Source organism: Typha angustifolia, chromosome 13 (genome assembly GCF_048772165.1).
Source record: "Typha angustifolia cultivar Huaian chromosome 13, ASM4877216v1, whole genome shotgun sequence".
Taxonomy (NCBI): Eukaryota; Viridiplantae; Streptophyta; class Magnoliopsida; order Poales; family Typhaceae; genus Typha; species Typha angustifolia.
Genome location: NC_133251.1, coordinates 10,075,251 through 10,095,461, shown reverse-complemented (window position 1 = coordinate 10,095,461; position 20,211 = coordinate 10,075,251). Strand labels below are relative to the sequence as shown.

At 33.8% G+C, this 20,211-nt stretch overlaps 1 protein-coding gene across 2 annotated transcripts; it reads left to right on the top strand.

Annotated features, from left to right (window-relative positions):
* Positions 1–16,153: 16,153 nt before the first annotated feature.
* LOC140773717 (probable serine/threonine-protein kinase WNK11) lies at positions 16,154–18,454 on the top strand. Of its 2 annotated transcripts, none has more exons than XM_073116422.1 (5): positions 16,154–16,281; positions 16,527–16,637; positions 16,721–16,767; positions 16,862–17,397; positions 17,838–18,454. In XM_073116422.1, the coding sequence occupies exons 4-5, from the start codon at positions 16,891–16,893 to the stop codon at positions 18,240–18,242; spliced, it is 912 nt and encodes a 303-aa protein (XP_072972523.1). In that variant the 5' UTR covers positions 16,154–16,281; positions 16,527–16,637; positions 16,721–16,767; positions 16,862–16,890; the 3' UTR covers positions 18,243–18,454. The 2 variants fall into 2 exon arrangements, with proteins under 2 accessions (XP_072972523.1, XP_072972522.1); XM_073116421.1 differs by having other exon boundaries at positions 16,205–16,281; positions 16,495–16,637.
* The last annotated feature ends 1,757 nt before the right edge of the window (positions 18,455–20,211 follow it).

Genomic DNA, 20,211 nt, shown 5'->3' with positions numbered 1-20,211 from the left:
TTGGGCGGTGTCGGTGCGAACAATGGCTTGGGCTCGGGTGCGAGAACGTGGAGTTTGTCGTTGATGGGGGTTGGATTGTTGTTGATGGAAAGTTAAGGTTTTCGGCCCTAGCTTCCACCTTGTGTGGGGAAGAAGACCTCAGCTCTTGCGGTGGCGGTTGTGAGGATCTGCGGTTGTCGAGGGACCTCCATCATGGCCGGAGGAGGGGTCGAGGCCGGCTCGTCCCCTCCCTCACGTCTTGAGTTTTCTTGTCGTGGGTGGCCAGATTCCATCGTGGCCAGCGGTGGTAGTGGTGTGGGGTGATCGTGGTAGGCTAGGAGAACGGCCGTCAAGGTTTGGATTGCTTTCTCGATTCTCTCGGAGCTTTCCATGGCTCTCTTCGATGATTCTCGCAAAGAGTTCATGGACTCTACCCATGCCTTTGCCCATGTCGGTGGCTCATTATCGACGGTTGTTGGGGTCGAGAGGTTGTTGGAGAAACTCCCACAGGAACGAAGATGAGTTCCTGGTCTTTCATGGTCGTTTCTTCCTTGTTCGTCTTTAATCGCGTGTTAATCCCCGTTTGAGGAATGTCGGCTTTGATACCAATGTTGCGAAGAACGATTCATTCGTAGGGTCATCCTGAGATTTTGATGGGTAGTAATCTCGGAAGTTTTGAATCTAATGGTTTTGGAATGAAGTTAATCGGAGATTCGGTAAGAAAGTTATGGTTAAAATAGTGGAGCAAGGTCGTAGTAAGGTAGAATAGTAATTAATCGACGCCGTGGCTGTTGTTGGAGGGTTTCGGACGGCCAAGGGTGGTGGTGGATGGCCACAAGGTAGGGTCGTTGCTGGTAGAGGGTGGTGGCTAGGGTTTAGAAGGTCAAGATGCTTCTACGGTTATGATCTACTTGTAGAAAGATAAGATGATTTAACGGCTATGATAAAAGATAAAGACGATAAGAAATATTAAGCTAAACTCAGATCTATTCTATCATTATTATGAACACATGTTTACTCCTATTTAAAGTAGTAAAAATTCCTAACGGATTAGATTCATATGCGGATTATTCGATTTACTTGACTCGACTTAATCAATGTGGTCGGATAATAACACATATACGCCGAAATTGGATTATACTTAATTTCATCTTCCTTTAATTTGGTTCAACAACTCTGTTTTGCCTGGTATCCAGTTTTATGTGTTGTAAACTTGTAGGTGTTGAACTTCATCTCATTTAGGTCGTACTTGAATTAAGTCTAGATATTTGTTTAGGAGTTTCATTTAGTCACAAGATTGCTAAAAACTGAGTTTTTTTTAGTGAAATTCTCTGGTGGGGAGAATTAGATAAGATGGGTCAGAATATGTTAAAAACCAGGACCTACTCGGAAACTGTTCATCACCAAAGAGAAAAAAAGTAGGGATCTGATCACGCACTAATTAATCTATTTCACTAAAATTGTGGAAATAATACTTGCAAAGACACAGATGTCTAATTGTATGATGAAACTACCTGCAAAACCCTTCCCTCACCAAAGAGGATTGTCATACTTGTCTTCTAATAGATAGATATTGGCTTGGTACGTCGTTTTTCCTTTTCTTAGTTAAGAAGGGATCTGCCACACGGCTTAGGACGCTAAATCTCTAGATTCTCGTCTAATAGGTATTTGAATATTTTCCGCATGGAGATCTGCTGAATAGCGATTAGCCTAGCACTTTGGGGTAGAAAATTTTCAATTTGAACTTTTGACTTAAATCAATCTTGAATAATACTCAGTTGACGTCGATTCAAGCTTGATTAAAGTTTATTTGAGTTTATATCATTACCAGGTGCAAGAGGCTCTTTAAATTCGAGCTCATCTTGATTGGAGATAAAAAGTAAAATTCAAAGTCAATTTAAACAGGTCAGCCTTGATTATCCTGTCTAGGTTCATAACTAGTTTCATGCCGAGCTTGATCAGAGCTAGTGGTTTGACTACGCCCTGTCCAGCTTGTTACCAAAAGGAATGTAAAGAAAAGTAGAAAGAAGGAAAGAAAAACACCATCGCGAAATTGAACCTCCTTTTCAAATTAAAATTTGATTATATGTGTTTGATCCAAGGAATGAGCATGAACGGTTATTGGATTAGGCCTGAGGAGTGATAGTCTAATTAGTAATACTAATTCCACTTTATCTTTGATCTCTTTGAATGGGAGAATGGGGGATGGTGAGAGGTCTTTTACTTAAATTAGGAGCTTATGAGAGGTCTTTTAGGAGTTCATCCTAATTTTACTTAAAAAAATGACAGCTGGCTTTGGATGACTATATGAAGACATAGGGCTAGTAGGGAATTCGTATTGGAAATACGAGACGTATAAAAGGCGCTGTGGAGGTGCAATGTGCGCGGGACATGGAAAGTGTAAGATGAACACAAATTGACGGGTTGTACTACAAAAGACTTATAAAGAGCTAATATATGAATAATAGTAAAATATTGTTATGAATTAGATTTGCACCGATCTAGATGTAAGAAAATTATAAAATTTTTATGAGTGGTAGACTCACGAGTTACATATCTAAAGACTTCGTTTCATGTGAATTTGAAGTCAAGATGAAAAGTTACAAGTAAAATAGTGGTGGAAGGTCGGAATTGGATATATTTGTAAATATTCGATGGTGCGGTAGTCGTTAGAGGGTGGTGGTGGAGGTGGTGGATGAATGTTAAATAGGATGGATGGCTAAGGTTTGGGTACTTTGAAGAGATTTAGGATTATAAAATACTATTATGAAGATAAAAGATGATTTAACAACTATAGTAAAAAATAAAGGCAAAAAAGTAAATTGACTCGACTTGACTCGATTTAACTCAACCCGCGTGGTTGGATTGGTTTGCACTTGTTGATTGATACTATTTAATTGCCATGTCCTTTAGGTAAAATGATCTTTTAATTATCATGCTTGCTATGGTACGTGAAAAATTGCTTCGCTAGATAGGTCTAATCTAGTGAGTTTTCTCCTAAAACTTTTGAGAAATCAAGCGTGACGGTCCAAGTTTGGATCTCAAAATGTGCCCTATCATCGTAGGCCAAGTGATCTTGTGGTTGACGCTAGTCATGTGGGTCATAGGCCCACGAGTTTGACTTAAGTTATGCCTAGGTTGCATGCGGGTTTGGCTCAGTCGAATGAAGTGGGCTCGCTGGATCATTCCACCAGTCATCCTTAGGCTCGTACTTGGGCTTAAGGTCATGTTTGTGATTCCTAAATTGGTTCACATGAGGTGGTTGAATCTATTCGTAAAAATTTGGCTTGCCTTGACATTCATGCACTTTATCTCTTCTATGCAATTGTTTTAATGTAACCTTAACCCTAGGGATGGGTTTGGATTTTGGCTAGGGGCGCTGCCACAGGATGCTGTAGCCTTGATGGCAACTAGGAAGGGTAGGTGGCCGGTGGTAGTTACCATTCGACTGGGTTTCAGGATAGCGATGGAAGGCCAAAATTGAGCTTTAGCTCGCTTAGATGCAGGAACTGCCAGGGTGCATTGCCTGCGGGTTCACCGGACCCTAGCGGTTGTGGATGGGGCCCATGGCCCACTGTAATGGAGAGACCATAGCGGGAAGCTACCGTAATGAGGGAGTAGCTCCCCGTGGTGGTACACATCGGGTTTGGCTACTTGACAGTCGCCAGCAACTGTGGCAGTAACCATTGTTTGGTCGTCACTCTAAAAAAGCTAGCTGTGGTCATCGGTGATTGCGGAAGTGTCGGACCTGCGGCCACTAGTCGTGGGTTGATTGTAATGATAATCCCCATCGATGATGGTGGTCTAAGTCTATAGTGGTGGCTTCTACCATAGTCGAAGGAGAGGTCGAGGTCGCCGTTTGGGCCAGCTTCCCCTCTTTCACGGTTTGTATTATTTTTGCTGTAGGAGGCTATTTTGGTCATGGCCAGCAGTATTGGCAATGTAGGGCTGTGGTGGTGGCTACTAGGGCCTCTATATAGGCCTTGATAGAGTCCTTAAGGGAGGTTTGCGTCTCTTTCATTGATTTTTTTAATGAGTCCATGAACACTATCAATGCCTTTGCCCACGTAGGTGGTTCATTGCTGAAGGTTGCTAGTGGTGGAGGTGGCATCGAAGAAACTTTCATAGGAATAGATATGAGTTCTTAATCCTCAATGGTTGCTCCATCCTGGTTCATTTTTTTTGATTTCTTGTTAACCGTCAATGGAGGAATAGTGGCTTTGATAGTAGTATTACGAACCAGATTTAGACCTATCTGGATGTAAGAAATTTGTGAGATTTTTATGAGCAATAGTCTCATGAGTTACGTATTTAATGGTTTTATTTTATTAAATTTGAGATCGAGTGAAAATTTAAAAATAAAATAGTAGAGGAAGGTTAGAATTGGATAGATTTATAGATATTTGATATTGTTGCGCTTGTTGGAGGGTGGTGGATGACCGTAAAATAAGGTGTCTCATTGAGAAAGAAGGTGGTTAGGGTTTGGGTGCTTTGAGGGATCTAGGGTTACGATTTACTCCTACGAAGATAAAGACGATTTAAGGGCTGTGATAAAGGATAAAGATAATAAAAATAAATTAGCTAAATTCAACATTCATGTAACGATAATAATTAATCCATGACTACCCCTATTTATAAGAGTAAAGTTCTAACAAATTATTCGCTTTATTTTAAAACTAAAGACAATTAGCAAATTAGACCAACCAGATACCCATGTGGTCGGATCAGATACCCATGTGGTCGGATCGTATCAAACACGATAAGAGTGTCTCCCATGTTGCTGCGTTGTGGATTTTATTATCCTATTGAGAGAGATTTCCATATAAATATGAGTTTGCTATAATTATTTTGTTCTCTTCTAGTTTTGGCGAGATCGAATTACACGAAGTGTGAGAATGTTTCAACCGATTGGTGTTGTGCACAATAACAATATTAGGTTAACACGGAAGCCTTATTTAAGAATTTGTTCCCCCTTATGTAATAATATATTCAAGAATTATATAAAAATAACACTTAATAGCAAAAAAAAGAAAGAAAAAAAAAAGAAAAAAAAGGAGAAGATGCGCGTGTCGTGTCTCTTTCCTTATATCTTCGTTTACTTAGACCTAAAGCAACATAGATAAAAAGAATATGACTATTGCAATAAAATTTCAACTAAGGAGAAATAGTTGGTACCTGGTGAAGGCTAGATATTAGGGTACTCTACTCTCTTTGCTGTAGAAAAGAAACGGGAGACAGGACTCCTTGAAACAATTTAATTGTTAAGGTCACATAAAGTGACCATCTCCTTGCATGAATTTAATACCTCAGTTGCCCTTTGAATAAGGCAGTGATCCTTCCCTATACTATGTTATCCTAACCTAGGCCTATGCTTCTTTATCTTTGGATTCCCTCTCTATCTCACCTGCACCCTGATACAAAGGTAAGGGAGGGATATAAACAACTACAAATCCAGAGAAGGCAATTAATGCTTTAGCAAGAAAAAGGGTAAGAGAAGGGGGTCTGTACAACCAAAAATATATCCTACTAGTTGAGGTTCAAAGTCATTTTTAGCTTACCTGAATATCATATTATATAAGTTCATATATATATATATATATTGCTGACCCAGCTAGTGATTTATTAATGTAAATCTTACAACATAATTAATGATTTCAATATTTTCTACCAAAACAGTTGATTGATTTTTCGTATATATCTTAATATGTTTACTTACATTTCATTGAAGCCGCTGGGATACAAAACAGAGAAAGGAGTCAATTGGTGGGTCGAATTGGCCTCAGTTTGATGCCAGGTTCAGCTGGGTTGGAATGTACAGACCCAAGTTGAGATAAGTTATTCTAGTTTTACCCGGTCAAGATGTGTTTGCTGGAATTATTTATGAATAAGGATAGAATGACTCGTAAAAGGTACATAGCTAGATTAAGATATCCAGTCAGGGAAATATTTGTTATGAGCTTAATTGACATAGTTAAATGAGGCTAGAGAGGTGGTGTTTGGCAATCTAACAATTACTAGAGTAATTAATTGATGCAAACTCTAGGATTTTGAATTCCAGAGTTTCTCATTTCTGGCACCTGTTTGGATAGGCTTCATTTTTACTACAAATGTTTTGGAAGTTTGGGGTAAAACTTTTAACATACTCTGACCTATGCGTTAAGATATTAATATCATCTACTAAGACCTTAACAGACTAAAAAGGCTTGGTGTCCTTTTTCAGACAGTTATCCAAGAGAATGGTGTTAGATTGAATAATGATATTGTGTATATAGCTGTACTTGTGAGTCGCAAGTGACTATTCTGGCAAGATCGCAACCATCTCTCGGATGAGCTCATCGATTGTAGATAGGGGATAAAGCTTAGTTTTTTTTCATTAAAAAAAGGAAAAGCAATTTTATTTATTAACTTTCGTAGTTACAAAATCTTTATTTAGATGAAGACTAAAAATTGTAGAAGATTAGAAAGAAACTCTCTAGCTCAAATATAACTGTAACCTATGGTTTTATCCTAATTAGCAAACTAATATGTAACCCGATTAATTTCTTTAAAAATATGATTAACTTTATAATTTTAAAAAGTATTAATTAAAATATTAATATTATCCATTTATCATGATAGACTAAGCTTGGTGACCCTTTTTAAACATTTAAATAAAAGAAGAGAGTCAGACTGAATGATGATATTGTGCATGTTTTTTCCCTTAAGGAAAAGAAATGCTTTATGAGCTGCCATAGTCACAAGAATTAGGGCCGTACATTCTACATCTCATCCTTATAAAGATAGGAGTGTATTTAGGCTGTTAAACTTTAAATCTAGCACCTCCAACTTCACTTGGCTAGGAAAAGAGCCATTAGTATTTATTTTATATTACCATAGGGTTGGTAGTTCGATGAAAAAGTCAGAAGAGGCTAGTTCTGAGGGTTTGACAAAATGGTACTTAACATATTCATTAGTTAGCTAACCTAATCCAAGTTTTATGTTTTATTGTTAAAAGATAGACGATTCCTAAACTTACAATTCTATCATATAATAACAATAATAAAGGTCCTTACTCATGCCTTATTTTTAGTAAGAAGTCTTTTACCCTCTCTTAGCCAAAACTTATCAGCCTATCTGTCTCAAAAATTGAGATGAGTAGGGGAATGCTGTCTTACAAAATAATAAAGAATAAATGGATAACAGTTTTGAATTGAGAGAATAAACATGACAAGTAATGTTGTTTTGTAAAAACTCAATGGCAGCTAGATGAGTCTTGGTGGGCAATTTGCCCCAATAGAGTTTTCACAAAAAAAAAAAAAAAAAAAACTTTGGAAGAGACAAAAATAACTTAGAGAAATCAACGAACTTAAGGGGTTGCGAAGGTGGCAATAAGCCATCTTGGAAGAAGCTGTCCAAAAAGGATGAAACCACTAAAAAACATCATTACCTTTGCTTAAGGGAAGGAGGATACTAATGATATTATTGCTAGGCTAGAACTAAAAATAGAGTAAACGCTAAAATATTCTAATTTTCATTAATAATGTGACTAGAGACTTTAAAAATAGAAGCTCTATATTTAACATTTACAAAGGTTTGCTAGAAATTCAACAGAATGTGAGAGATCCAAGAATCCTTCCAAATATCCATACTCATGCTATTACAAATGCTCTTAAAAAGACCCGTTAGCAACTCCCTTAAGGCAGCAAGACAAGCCTCCAAGCCCAAGAGCAGCACTTGGGTTTTTTCTTTGCCCAAGAATGAGGGATCCCATATCTAACCACATAATCTGATCTCAGATATCACCATCCCCATTAAGAAGCTTATGAATGCTAGCTTTTAGCCATTAAGGACACCCACATAATGCACATATCATGAATTGCTAGACTAACATTGCTCTTAGATTCAGTAATCTTGTTTTTGCCCATCGAGTGGAGGCCCCGGTTAGAATTATGCTTGTTCCAAAGGAATCTACGAGAGATCCTAGCTATGTGATAAGACACCACAAAAGGGGTCTAAATGGAGGACATAGATGTACGAGCATCAAGTTGAAAACATTGTTAATCAAAGTAGCTTGTCTTACCAGAGTTAAGAAAGGTCTCTTTTAGCTCACTAGTTTAGTATTAATTTTATATAAAAAATCTTCATAATCCTTAATAAGTAATATAATTTGAAGAAATTTTTTGTCCCAAATACTTAAAAGGAGAAAACCCCAACATACGTATGAAGAGCTGTGAAGAATACAATTTTGCATAAATGAAAAAAATTTATAAGAGAAATACACTTTAGACTTAGCTTTATTTATGTGAAGATTAGTAATTTCTTCATGAATATCAAACAAATAAATTGAAGCATTGTATAACTGATGACAAGCTTTAATGACTAGGAGAAAATTGTCATTATATATCATATAACTGATGCAAACATTATCCCTAAACTGAAGGAAAAAAATACTACCAGATAAAATTTCATGTTTTATAAAACTATTGAAAATTTCAGCCACTATGATAAAAAAAATTCAGCCATTATTGACGGATGCCCCTCTCATGTTTAAACCAATGGACGCGTAGCTATTTATTAAAGTTGAGAAAATAGGAAAAGTAATATGAGCATCAATCCAAGCAGGAAAAAAATTCATACCAAGCATAATTTTAGATATTGCTTCTCAATCCAGATGGTCATAAGCTTTTTTTTAAATCCATCTTAATCGTAATAGTCATATTTTGACTTAGATGAGTAAATAAAATTAGTAATCTCATGAGGAAGAGCAATGTTATCACCAACTAAGAAAGCCGTCTACTCAAAGTTGATTAACTAAGGTGAAAGAGGTTTAATGATATCAGCTAACAATTTAGTTGTGGTGCGATAGTTTACATTGTAGAGAGAGATAGCCGAAAATTCACAACCTTAACTAGATTAACTTTTTTCGAAATAAAAATTAAGTATATATGTCTCCAATGGACATGAAGAAAATAGAATTTTGAAAATGCATAAAAAGATTCCAAAAGGTTAGAAACTTAGCCTTGTTTGGTTTGAGACTAAATCCTGAACTCGGTTAATTAGTCTTATTTCTTAGTCTTTATTTTATAGAAAGTATATTTGATTAGATATAAAAAATATATGATGTTTGGTTACTAAACTAGTTTAGGGGGTTCCTAAACCAGTTCAGAAGAGGTCAATAAACTCAAAACAATCATATTCTAAAAATTATGATAAAATTCAACCTAAAAATTATCAGGGTTAGGGAATTTTTTTAGTCGTTATAAACCACACAGCTTTTCTTACCTCTTCAATGGTGAACTGCCTGAGCAGATATTCATTACAACAATAGTTAATTTTAGGCATGCCTACTAATAAGAGGTTCAATAAAGAGAGATGTGTCAAATTTTTATCATTTAAATCCTATATATATATATATATATATTATTACAATAATTTTCATATTCAATAGCAAATATAATTGTTATTAAAAGATATATTTTTGTTGCTAAAATATTTAGATGTAAAAGAATCATTTGCTACAGCAAATGCTTTCGCTAAATCTTATAGCAAATTATTACTTCTAAAATTACAATTTATAGCAATAAAAATATTTGCTATTGTAGGTAAAGTTTATAGTAATGTTCAAAATTGCTACTATTATTAATTTTTAAGATGATAAAACACTTAAAGTAACAGATACCATTTGTCGTTGGAAACTATTTGCTAGCGCTAAAAATTTGAATTTCTTAATGGTAATACACACACCCATACATATATATATATATATATATATATATATATATATATATATATATATATATATATACTACTTATGTAATCTATCTTATTTTTTTAGTATTGAACATAATTGCTGCTAAAAGTATAATCTGTTAGGCAATAAAAAAATTTATTTTATGATTATATTAGAATTTTTTAATTTCTTATAATCAATTTATAAAAGTGAATATAATTAAACATTAGAGCAATATATTTTCATATGCTCTTATTTAACATATTTGGTTTATTACATCCATAATAAAATATCTCACATGATATGTGATACTTTTAACATAATTTATGTTGCAAATATACAAAAAATTTCATATAGTGTATTAAATTCAAATGCTTATATTATATACAAAAAAAAGATAACATAATCTGCTAAAAGTATCTTCGTTTTTTTCATTATGTCTAAAATAAAATAAAAAAAGAGAAATAGATAGAAATCAACGTCCATAGATAGAAGTGGCTATTATTTTGCATTATACCTAATCAACTTATAAACTATAGAAGATATAATTCATCTTTACTTATGTAAATTTTTTAATATAATAAATAAAATAATGAAAAGATTTAGTATAATTACATATGTAGATGGCCAAGCAATAAAAGATCTAGCAACATCACTGATAGTTTAAACTACTTGTATTGTCTAATTAACGGTGACTCATTTTTTTTTTCATTGTGTTATTAATAACAATTCTGCTATGTTAGATGATAAGTCACGACTCATTAGCATTCAACATACTATAATATTTTTATTAGGGTATTGGCAACTCTTTAAAAGAATATTTGATCTAATATGCATGCAAGCTATAATTCACTAGTGAATAATTAAAAAACCACATATACTTTTGAATTTGTAATACACTTTAAAAGTTGTAGCTCTCTTGAGTAGTAGTAAATAAATTAGGGACATATTGCATTAAATTAATTAGTAATCGTTAATATCAATCAAAAAATTATTTTTATATTTAATCTTGCATAAGCTCATAAATATATATTAAAAAAGAATATTTAGTAAACTATCTTTTACCATTAGATCTTTAAAATCACCTAAATATTAGGTGCTTTTCTCTTCAAAAAATCTCTATGGCCATAAGTTATAAATTAATATTTGGAAGTATATGTTTGTAGATATCATCAGAAATAATTTACCTTTTTCTTGCTATTTTTCACATATATTTTAATTACAGTTTCAAGTCGGTGTTCATTTCTCCCCTATGTGACAGTATAGAATGAATATTTAATATTGGATCTTATTCTAATTTTTGTACATATATCTTAATTATCACAAACTTTACCTTTCCCATAGTTATTTTATGATTTGAATCTATTTTATCAAGTGATTATTGCATTATAGACATCTGTATAAATTTGTAGTATAAAGCTTAGTTAGTTATTATTTAATTTAATTAAATATGTGCACTTACAAAATATTTTACATAGCTACTATTCATTTTACTGAACTCATTTAGAGCTTCAAGCCAATTATCTAGGGTGCCTTTGGATGTCATTAATTAAAAATTAATATGTCAACATGAATTATATTTAGATGTTTATGTTCAAATCAAATATTTCAAATGACAATGTTTACTTTTTTCTTAATATGTTAGATATGTTGAAAACTTATTTTGGTCGCTCTATTGATATCTCTTGTATTCAAAATACAATGAAATAAAATTGAGTAAAGAAATCATAGTAACCTCACTATTCTAGAACTAAAATATTTTTAAATTGATATCATACCTTTTTATTGCACAATGAATTATTTGTAGCAATTATCTTATTGGATGAATTCTTATTTGTGGTCTCCTATTTTGATAACATAGTAAAATTAAGTGTTTTTTTAATACATAGAAATATTTTTGGAATACAAATAAATTACTTGTTGCCCCTGCAAATTTTAAAGATTTTAAATTTCATCTTCCTATATATTATCATCATTATACTTTTGAGCAACATCTACATGAGCTGATTCTTTCATCCCTATTAGCATATTGTTTCACAATTGCTCAATCTCTTACTTCATATTAATTATTATATTTTGTCTTTGTTCTTCTAATACTTTTTTAGCTTTTGATAGTTACTCTATATATTGGGCATGGGTAGAAACCCAACCATGGAATTTATAAGGTGATGGACTCAACTCAAATATGAGGTGACATCTAGGTTTTTCCACTTCAAATATATCCGAAAATAGTTTTTTCTTTTTCAATGTGTTTGTGGGTTCTTCATTAATTGGCTAATTGTGTTGATTGAACTCGTCCTATATAATTAGGAAAATACTAGATGAAAATTTTTTGTTAAATAATTTTAAATAGAGGATTTAAGATTCTAGAATTTACAATCTTTTCTGCTAAGCAACCATCTATTAGTTTTCCATTTTTAGTATATGTTTTAATAAAATTATCAACTTTTATTGGACTCTTGCTATTTTTTTTATTTTTCTATGATACATAAAAGTTAGTAAAAGAAAAAAATTACATAATCTAAAGAAAGCATGCATATAGATGTATAGTCAACAATTACCTCTGCCTTGGCAAACTCATTTAAAATTTTTTTGTCCTAAAAATATGCATTGTTATTAATTTTGCATGATTTACTTTGTTTATATTACTACATACGTTAAAAAATCAACCAACATAAACAACCATATATAATATTATATAATATAATTGTCAAAGGACTATAATTTATTGGTCAATTTATTAGATCAGTTAGTCTTGTGAAGAGCTCCAATAAGCAACCAAAGAGGGCCACTAATCTTGTTATATCCTTTCATATTAATGGGCCAATATTTTCTCAAGTGAATTATATTTATTAAAAATTTTCAGTTTAAAATGAACACTTAAAATTTTTCTATTGGCTAGACACAATTTTTTGCATCCAAATTTTACCTTATTCTGTAATAAGATAAATATTTCTGCATAAAAATAAATTAGAGCCACATTTGATAATTTATTATAGCTAAAAAATATAAATATAGAAAGTATAGTATATTTGCGTTCAAATATCTAATCAAATCACTACATTTATCTTCACAATTAGTCATATTTTAACTCTCCAATCTTTATAGTCGAGAAGTAAATAGTTTTCCATTTCTAGCTTTCGTCTCTACGTTCCATGGTTGGTTTTTTAACGTAAATAGATTTTTTACATGGGTTGAATTCTAACCCAACTTTTATTGAAATACACTCCATTTTTAGTTAAAGAATGTATACTTAAATAATTTAAAAGAGTAGCGTGGGTAAATCCTCACAAAAAATAGCTGGTTTTACTAAAATAATATAATAGCAATATTTTTTTATACATCATTACTTTATTTTACTTATGAAGACTATCTTGTCTAGATATAGTAGTTGAGTATACGATTTTTATACTAGTAAATATTCTAATATGTTATTGAAAGTTTATTCCTAAATATAATAATTTTTATAGTGCTAACTTAAGAAGACATCGAGATAACCTTCTATACCAAGCTCTTGGAGCTTGTTTAAAACATATATTTTGAAATCGACAAATATGAATGAAAAATTTAGGATTAATGAACCCTTTAATTGCTCATTATAGACAATCTCTTCCAATTTACCATGCAAAAATTTATTAGACAAGTCAAGTAGCTTAATTTGCCAAGCAAAATGAATTGCAAGATAAAGAACAATTTTTATAGTGGCATCTTAATAACTAGAATGAAAGTTTCAATAAAGTTAATCCCATTTCTATCTAATCAAGTCGTATACCTATTAATTATGTCATTTTTCTTTTGCTTTGCTTTATAAACCTACTTGGTATGAATCAAATATCTATTAAATGGTTTAGAAGATAATTTCCATTTTCCATTAATAACTAGTGTACTATACTATTCTTCCATGGCTTTGCGTCAATTATCAGATTTGATGGCTTGATTGCAATTTGTTGACTCTAGATAATATAGGATAGTATGAATAAGAGTAACTCGGTGAGTAGTGATATGAATTAATTGATAGTTAGGGTAAGTATAACGTCATAGATTATTAGTTTGAGATCTAATAACTATATGTATAGGAGAATTAAGTGGTAAGAGTGATGTGTCGGCCGGAGTATTTATTGGTAATGTGAATAAGAGTGATTCGATAAGTAATGATATGAAAGAGTTAATAGTTATGATATGTCTTGAGTCATAAGTAACTAGTTTGAGATCTAATAACCATACGCACAAAAGAAGTGAGTTGGAAAAGTGATGTATTGATTGGAATATTTCTTGGTAGTGTGACTAAAAGTGATTTGAGAAGTAGTGATAAGTGTTCGATCATAGGTTATCGGCTTGAGATCTATATGTAAATAAAAAGTTAAAACAGTGATATATAGGTTGGAGTATTTTTTAGTAGAGATAAGAAGATATTTGATTGTTAGAAAGTAAGAGAAGAAAGTATTTATTTCTAGATGCCTCTCTATTTCCTATATTTGATTGTAGAAATTAAATTAAAAAGTGACTCTTTTACTTACAGAATATAATTTTTCTCCTCCTTTTGTCTTCTTTTTTAAAGAAAAGAGCCACTTTACTAAAATTAACTATTTTATTAAACTTTACTTTATAAATACACCCTAAAGAATATTGAGAAAATAGATGGTGAAGTTATTTGGAAGGAAGATATGTCATTTGAAGAAGTGAGCGTAGGTAAAATAAATCTTTTGCGGATGCTCACTTTGAATACTTCAATTAAATATTTGATAATATTAGACAACAATGTCATAAAGCTTCTTACATAATTGGTAGTTTGCTTTCTTAGGAGTTTGTTTATTGAGAATTATTGTATCCTTGAGAATTAGACCCACCAAATGTATGATTAATTCTTATATTATTATTTGGGGATAGTTTTTTTGATCGATAAAGTCACTTTGAGATCTATTGGAACTACCTAAGAACTGACCGTTGGATGCACATCAATACTTCTTTTGCTAAGGTGACCTAACCTAACTTAATACAAATAGATCCTTCTTTTACCATAGAACATAAGGTGGATTAAAATCAGAATCATATTTGGTGGTAGAAGAGGCCAAACATTAATGTTGGCATTATTTAATATACCTTTCCCATCTTAAGTATTGGTACAAATTGGGAACACCAATTTAAGTAGTTCGTTCCACCCATATTAATAGAGATTAATTGAGAAATATTAGGAGGAGTGAACACATTACGGGAATTGGAAGTCATGCTAATAGAAACAAAAACCACAATAAAACACCATGATTAATTAGCATAAGCTTGTGGCTCTAATACTATAACAAAGATTTAGAGATGTGAAGGAGCAATGGAAAATGTTGGGTTCAACATTATCTAGAAACACTGCTAAAATTCTCTTATATAAACTTGAGATGTACAATAGAATTTTATAAGTATCTTAAACAAAGAAAAATAATATCTAAACAAAGTAATAATTTAACCATGTACAAGCTAAGTTTCTTATCACATAGTTACTCTCGGTTGTCGGCCTCGGACTAAGATAGTCATCGGTGGTTGATTTTAAATATATAATTGATGTGCCGCGAGCCAACTTGATTGAGTCTGGCTTTGAGTAAGTTTGAATTGGAATTAGTTAGGACCTTAGATTTGTGATCAAGTTTGAATTAAAATAGTTTCAACTTGAGCTAATTTCGAGTCCATTTCGGATTTGAGCTGAGTTCAAACTTAAACGAGCTACAATTAACAATTTTAAAATTTATCAATTTAAGTTATTTTTGAGCCTAAGCAAGCTTAAATTAAAAAAGAGAGAAACTTAGCCATTAGATCAAAAAAAATCTAATAATTTATATTACTTATATTAAATAAATAAATAAATTTATATATATCAAGTCTTATCGAGCTGGCTTGAGATTAAGCTTAGCTCGAATTTAATTTCGAACCTAAACTTCAAGATCAAGCTTGGCTTTGGCTTGGCTATATAGCTTATTCGTTTCATCTTACTTTTAGTCTCTCTCAATCTGTCATCTTATTAATCACTCTCTTCCCTTAAATCTCAAATCTGCATAAGAACAAAGGGTGAAATTACAAAATTTATTTGTTTTCAACAGTGACAAACTCTTTTAGGATTCTGATAGTGTCATATATTTTGTTTCGGATTATAAGAGAAATTAGTTGATAGTTTAGGGTGTTGACCTAATTTAGTCTAATTTTAAATTGACTCTGGGATGGATCTAATCGACTTAGTTTATAGTCTTAGTTCTTATCGGAAAGGTTGACCGAGATATTTTGTTAAGGCTAGTTCCGTCACCAACCTGGGATACTTTAACTCACAGGTGAAATCGCATCTAAACCGTTGGATTATTTTATTAAAGTCTATCCAGTGTTTAGTATATCCTTTTCTCAAAACATAACTTTTTCTCTCGGGAGTAAGTAATGCATCCGTTTTGCCGTGTATCTAATCCGCAGATTTGTTTTCCGCGTCGAAAAGGAGTTCTCCTCCCCCCCTATAAATAGCCGCCTCGCCGACTCCTTCCGCTTCTTATGTTTGTTTTCCAACTTTATCGGTATTCCAAGTTTGCCAAATCTCTTTCGATCTCGAAATCTCCGTCCTAATTCTGGTAATCTCTACGCTCCGATCTCTCTCGCTCTGTCTCGCTCTCTCTCTTCATTTTTGTTTTTTATTTCCTAAATCAAGATCGAGCTTCCGGATCGATCGCTCGGGTTTGTGTTCGTGTTTGGTTTAAATCCGTCTTCTTTGCTGCGCGATTTATTTTTCCTTCATTCTTCGTAATCTTACTACGTTGGTCGATTACTTTCGCTTCAAATCTTAGCTGCAATGGCGTCGTTGGGGCTGTACCTGCAGGAAGCGCGGACTTCGTATTTCCTCGTGATTTGCGCCGCCTCCGTCTTCATCTAACGTCTCGATCGCCGGTTCTTGATCCCGAAAAGTTCTGCTTTCCCTCATCCGATCGAGGTAGGTTCTCTTCTCTCCGATCTCATGTTACGGTTTCGGCGGCGACGCAATACCAAGGTCTAATTTTCGTGGTATTTTCTCAGGGTTTCCGATCTAAGCCGAATCATTCTTGAACGCTAAGTCCATCGAGGTAATCCTATTTCCCATATAAATTTAGGGATTTAGCTCTATTCCCAAGTCCAAGATCTTTTTTTTTTTTAATTTTAATTTTTTGGTTTGAATAGGGTTTTCCGTAGTCAATTAGGAGATTTCGATGAGGACCCCTGGATCCGATGCTGCCGCGGACAAGGACGCGGAGCCGTTCGTGGAGGTGGACCCGACGGGCCGATACGGCCGCTACGGCGACCTATTGGGCGCCGGCGCCGTGAAGAAAGTGTACCGCGGGTTCGACCAAGAAGAAGGGATCGAGGTGGCGTGGAACCAAGTACGACTCCGGTGCTTCCTCGAGGACCCGGCGATGCTCGACCGGCTCTACGCGGAGGTGCGGCTGCTTAGATCTCTCCGCCATGATAACATCATCGCGCTCTATAAAGTCTGGACGGATGAGAAGGCTGGAACGCTTAATTTTATCACGGAGATTTGCACGTCAGGGAATCTGCGAGACTACCGGAACCGGCACCGGCATGTTTCTCTCAAGGCGTTGAAGAAGTGGGCGAGGCAAATCCTTATTGGACTCGACTACTTGCATTCGCATGATCCCTGCGTTATCCATCGTGATCTCAACTGCAGCAACATCTTCATCAATGGCAACGTTGGCCAGGTAAAAAAGAAAAATTGACTTTTTTTTTTGAGATATTTTTGGTGGTAGATAGGAAGAAATCGCTTTAATTTTTATTTTTCCTCTTTTATTTCTTTTGGTATTTTGCATGAAAACTCTTTTTTTTTTATATTATAATTTAGTATATACTCCCAAAGTTTCATATTATGTGTGCTACCTCAGACTATGCAATTAGGGAAGTATACGTCTTTAATTATCTGATACCAAGTTATAAATCTAAGAGTAAGGATTTTTAAGGTTACATAGGAATCAGTGGAAGTTTTGAAATATTTATAATATTTTAAAATATGAAATTTAAATGGTTCTAGATGCAGTTTTTTTCTTCTTTGTGCAAGATTGGTGGGGGGATCGAACATTGGCGACGCCTTTATTTGTTCTCTTCCAAATTTGGTTCCTAAATTCTGTCTCTTTATTTCTAACAGCTAAAGATAGGTGACCTGGGGCTTGCGACCATCGTCGGAAAGAGCCACTCGGCGCATTCGATACTCGGCACGCCGGAGTTCATGGCGCCAGAGCTCTACGAGGAGAACTACACCGAGCAGGTTGACATCTACTCCTTCGGCCTGTGCGTCCTTGAGCTGGTGACGCTCGAGACCCCCTACAACGAATGCGACAGCGTGGCTAAGATCTACCGGAAGGTGACCGCCGGCCTGCGGCCCGCCACCATGGCCAAGGTGAGAGACCCGGACGTCCGCGCCTTCATCGAGCGGTGCCTCGGCGCACCGCGGGCTCGACCGTCGGCCGCGGAGCTCCTCAAAGACCCCTTCTTCCACGGCCTCGATAACGACGACAACATTAACAGCGGAGCTCCTCAAGCATATCCGTGAGTGATGCAACTATCTTATGGGTTGTTTTGTGTGCAATAATGGTGAGAGGGCAACTCCAGCGTTGGAAATGTGTATAGATTCTGTCTGGAATTTATCCCTTTTCTTTTGCCCAATTAGCCCATAGCTAGTAGCTAGTTAGGTTTGGGAGTGCGGTTGTGGGTGGGTATAGAGGGTCGGGGTGCTTCTTTTATGATTCGTTTTCTCCTTTCTTGTTATTAGTTCTCTTTTGGGATTCTTATGCTTAATATGATGCTTCCTATATGCTTTTATTATTTGTTGATTATAATACCCTCCTCCTCATTTGCTTTTGCTTTATATTTGCTTAAATTGGCGGACCTAATCGAGGTTATGCTTACTCTTTCCCCTGTTCAAAAATAATTTCTTTATAACCAACCATACAGTTGAAAAGTGAAAAATGGTTGAGTATTTCATTCACTGTAAAATTTGTATCTGATAAATTTATTATATGCACCATTTGTGTGTAATTATGTATCTTTATGAACTTTCTATTGTTTGGTTGTAAAAAGTAAACAAAATTGTATTAAAACCTTCGTATATGTTTAGGGAAAATTTTGTTTTTGATTGTTAAACAGTAGATTTACGAATTTTTTTAACTTCTTTTTCCTCGTTGTTGAAAGAAAATTCTCAATTTGGGATAAAGAGTTCTGTTCTGTATCTTATGTTTCTTGCTTTGATTTATTGGAATAATCTCCTTAGCAATAAGGTAACAATACTTCATTCTTTTATCTTTTAGTCCCCATTCACTTTAAATATATATATATTTTTAATTCTAAAAAATAACTCTTTATTATAAAATAATTATTAAAAATTATAATCACCCTATTATAGAATACAAATAGTATTCTCAAAATTCCACCTTATATTATATACTAATTTAATTACTAATTTACCCTTGATATCTATTTTATCAATTTATTCAAGATATTATGATAATTTTATAAAAATTAAAATATTTTTTGTATTTATTTATACTTTATATCACATCAAAAATATTTTATTTTGAGAATAATAAAAAGGAGTATTCTATTCTATAATTGACAAATGAGACCTACGAATAGATATTTTTTTAGTGATTTATTTATCATTCATTTTTCTAAATTTCAGAAGCATTATAATTTGCACATTGGCTACTTTTGGTAATACTTTCACATTTTCAATAATGTATTTTGTTTGTAAAGATTTTTAGCTTTTTTTTAAAGAAATTTTCCTCCTTTTTGTTATGGTCCTCTTCCCCCAATCCAGGAAAGCAATCCGTGCAGTCGAGAAAAAATATTAATCTAATATTCTATTGTAGTTAGAATATTACAAAATAATGGTGGTTGATTTGCAACTTTTTGATCTATGTTTTTGGTATTTATGCTCTTCGTAAATTTTGATTACAACTAGGACAAAAATATGCAAAAGTGGGGTGATGATGGTGGTGACGGGTGATGGTGATGATAAGGTTAGAGATGATAATGGAGATAAGGGTGGATGGTTTGTGGAGTTTAGAGGATAAGGATGAATGGAGAGAAGGGGCTGAGATTCCAAAAAAGAGGGAGGACTCAACAGATGAGGGAGGTTAGAAGATCACCGACGTCGAGATGGTGCACGGTTAGAGCTTGAATGAAGGGGAAGGGAGATTAGGGTAGAGAGACAAGATAGAGGATAGAACTCAATATTCATTCATCAAAATCTTTTTGGTTGTCATCCACATCTTAAGAGGCTAACCAAATAAGTAAAAAATGATAATTATTAACCCTAGAAACAGAATTCTCGTCGATCGCATTCGAATGGGGTCGAGCACATAATTTTCGTTCTCTGCTAATGCGAACGTATGCAAGCGTTTGCACATCGATGTTCTAATAGGGTCTGCGCGTTTGAGTGCACAAATTACGTTCTCTATTGATGCGAATGTATGCAGGTGTTCGTACGTGGGCATTCGAACGTTGTTTGCGTGTTCGAATGC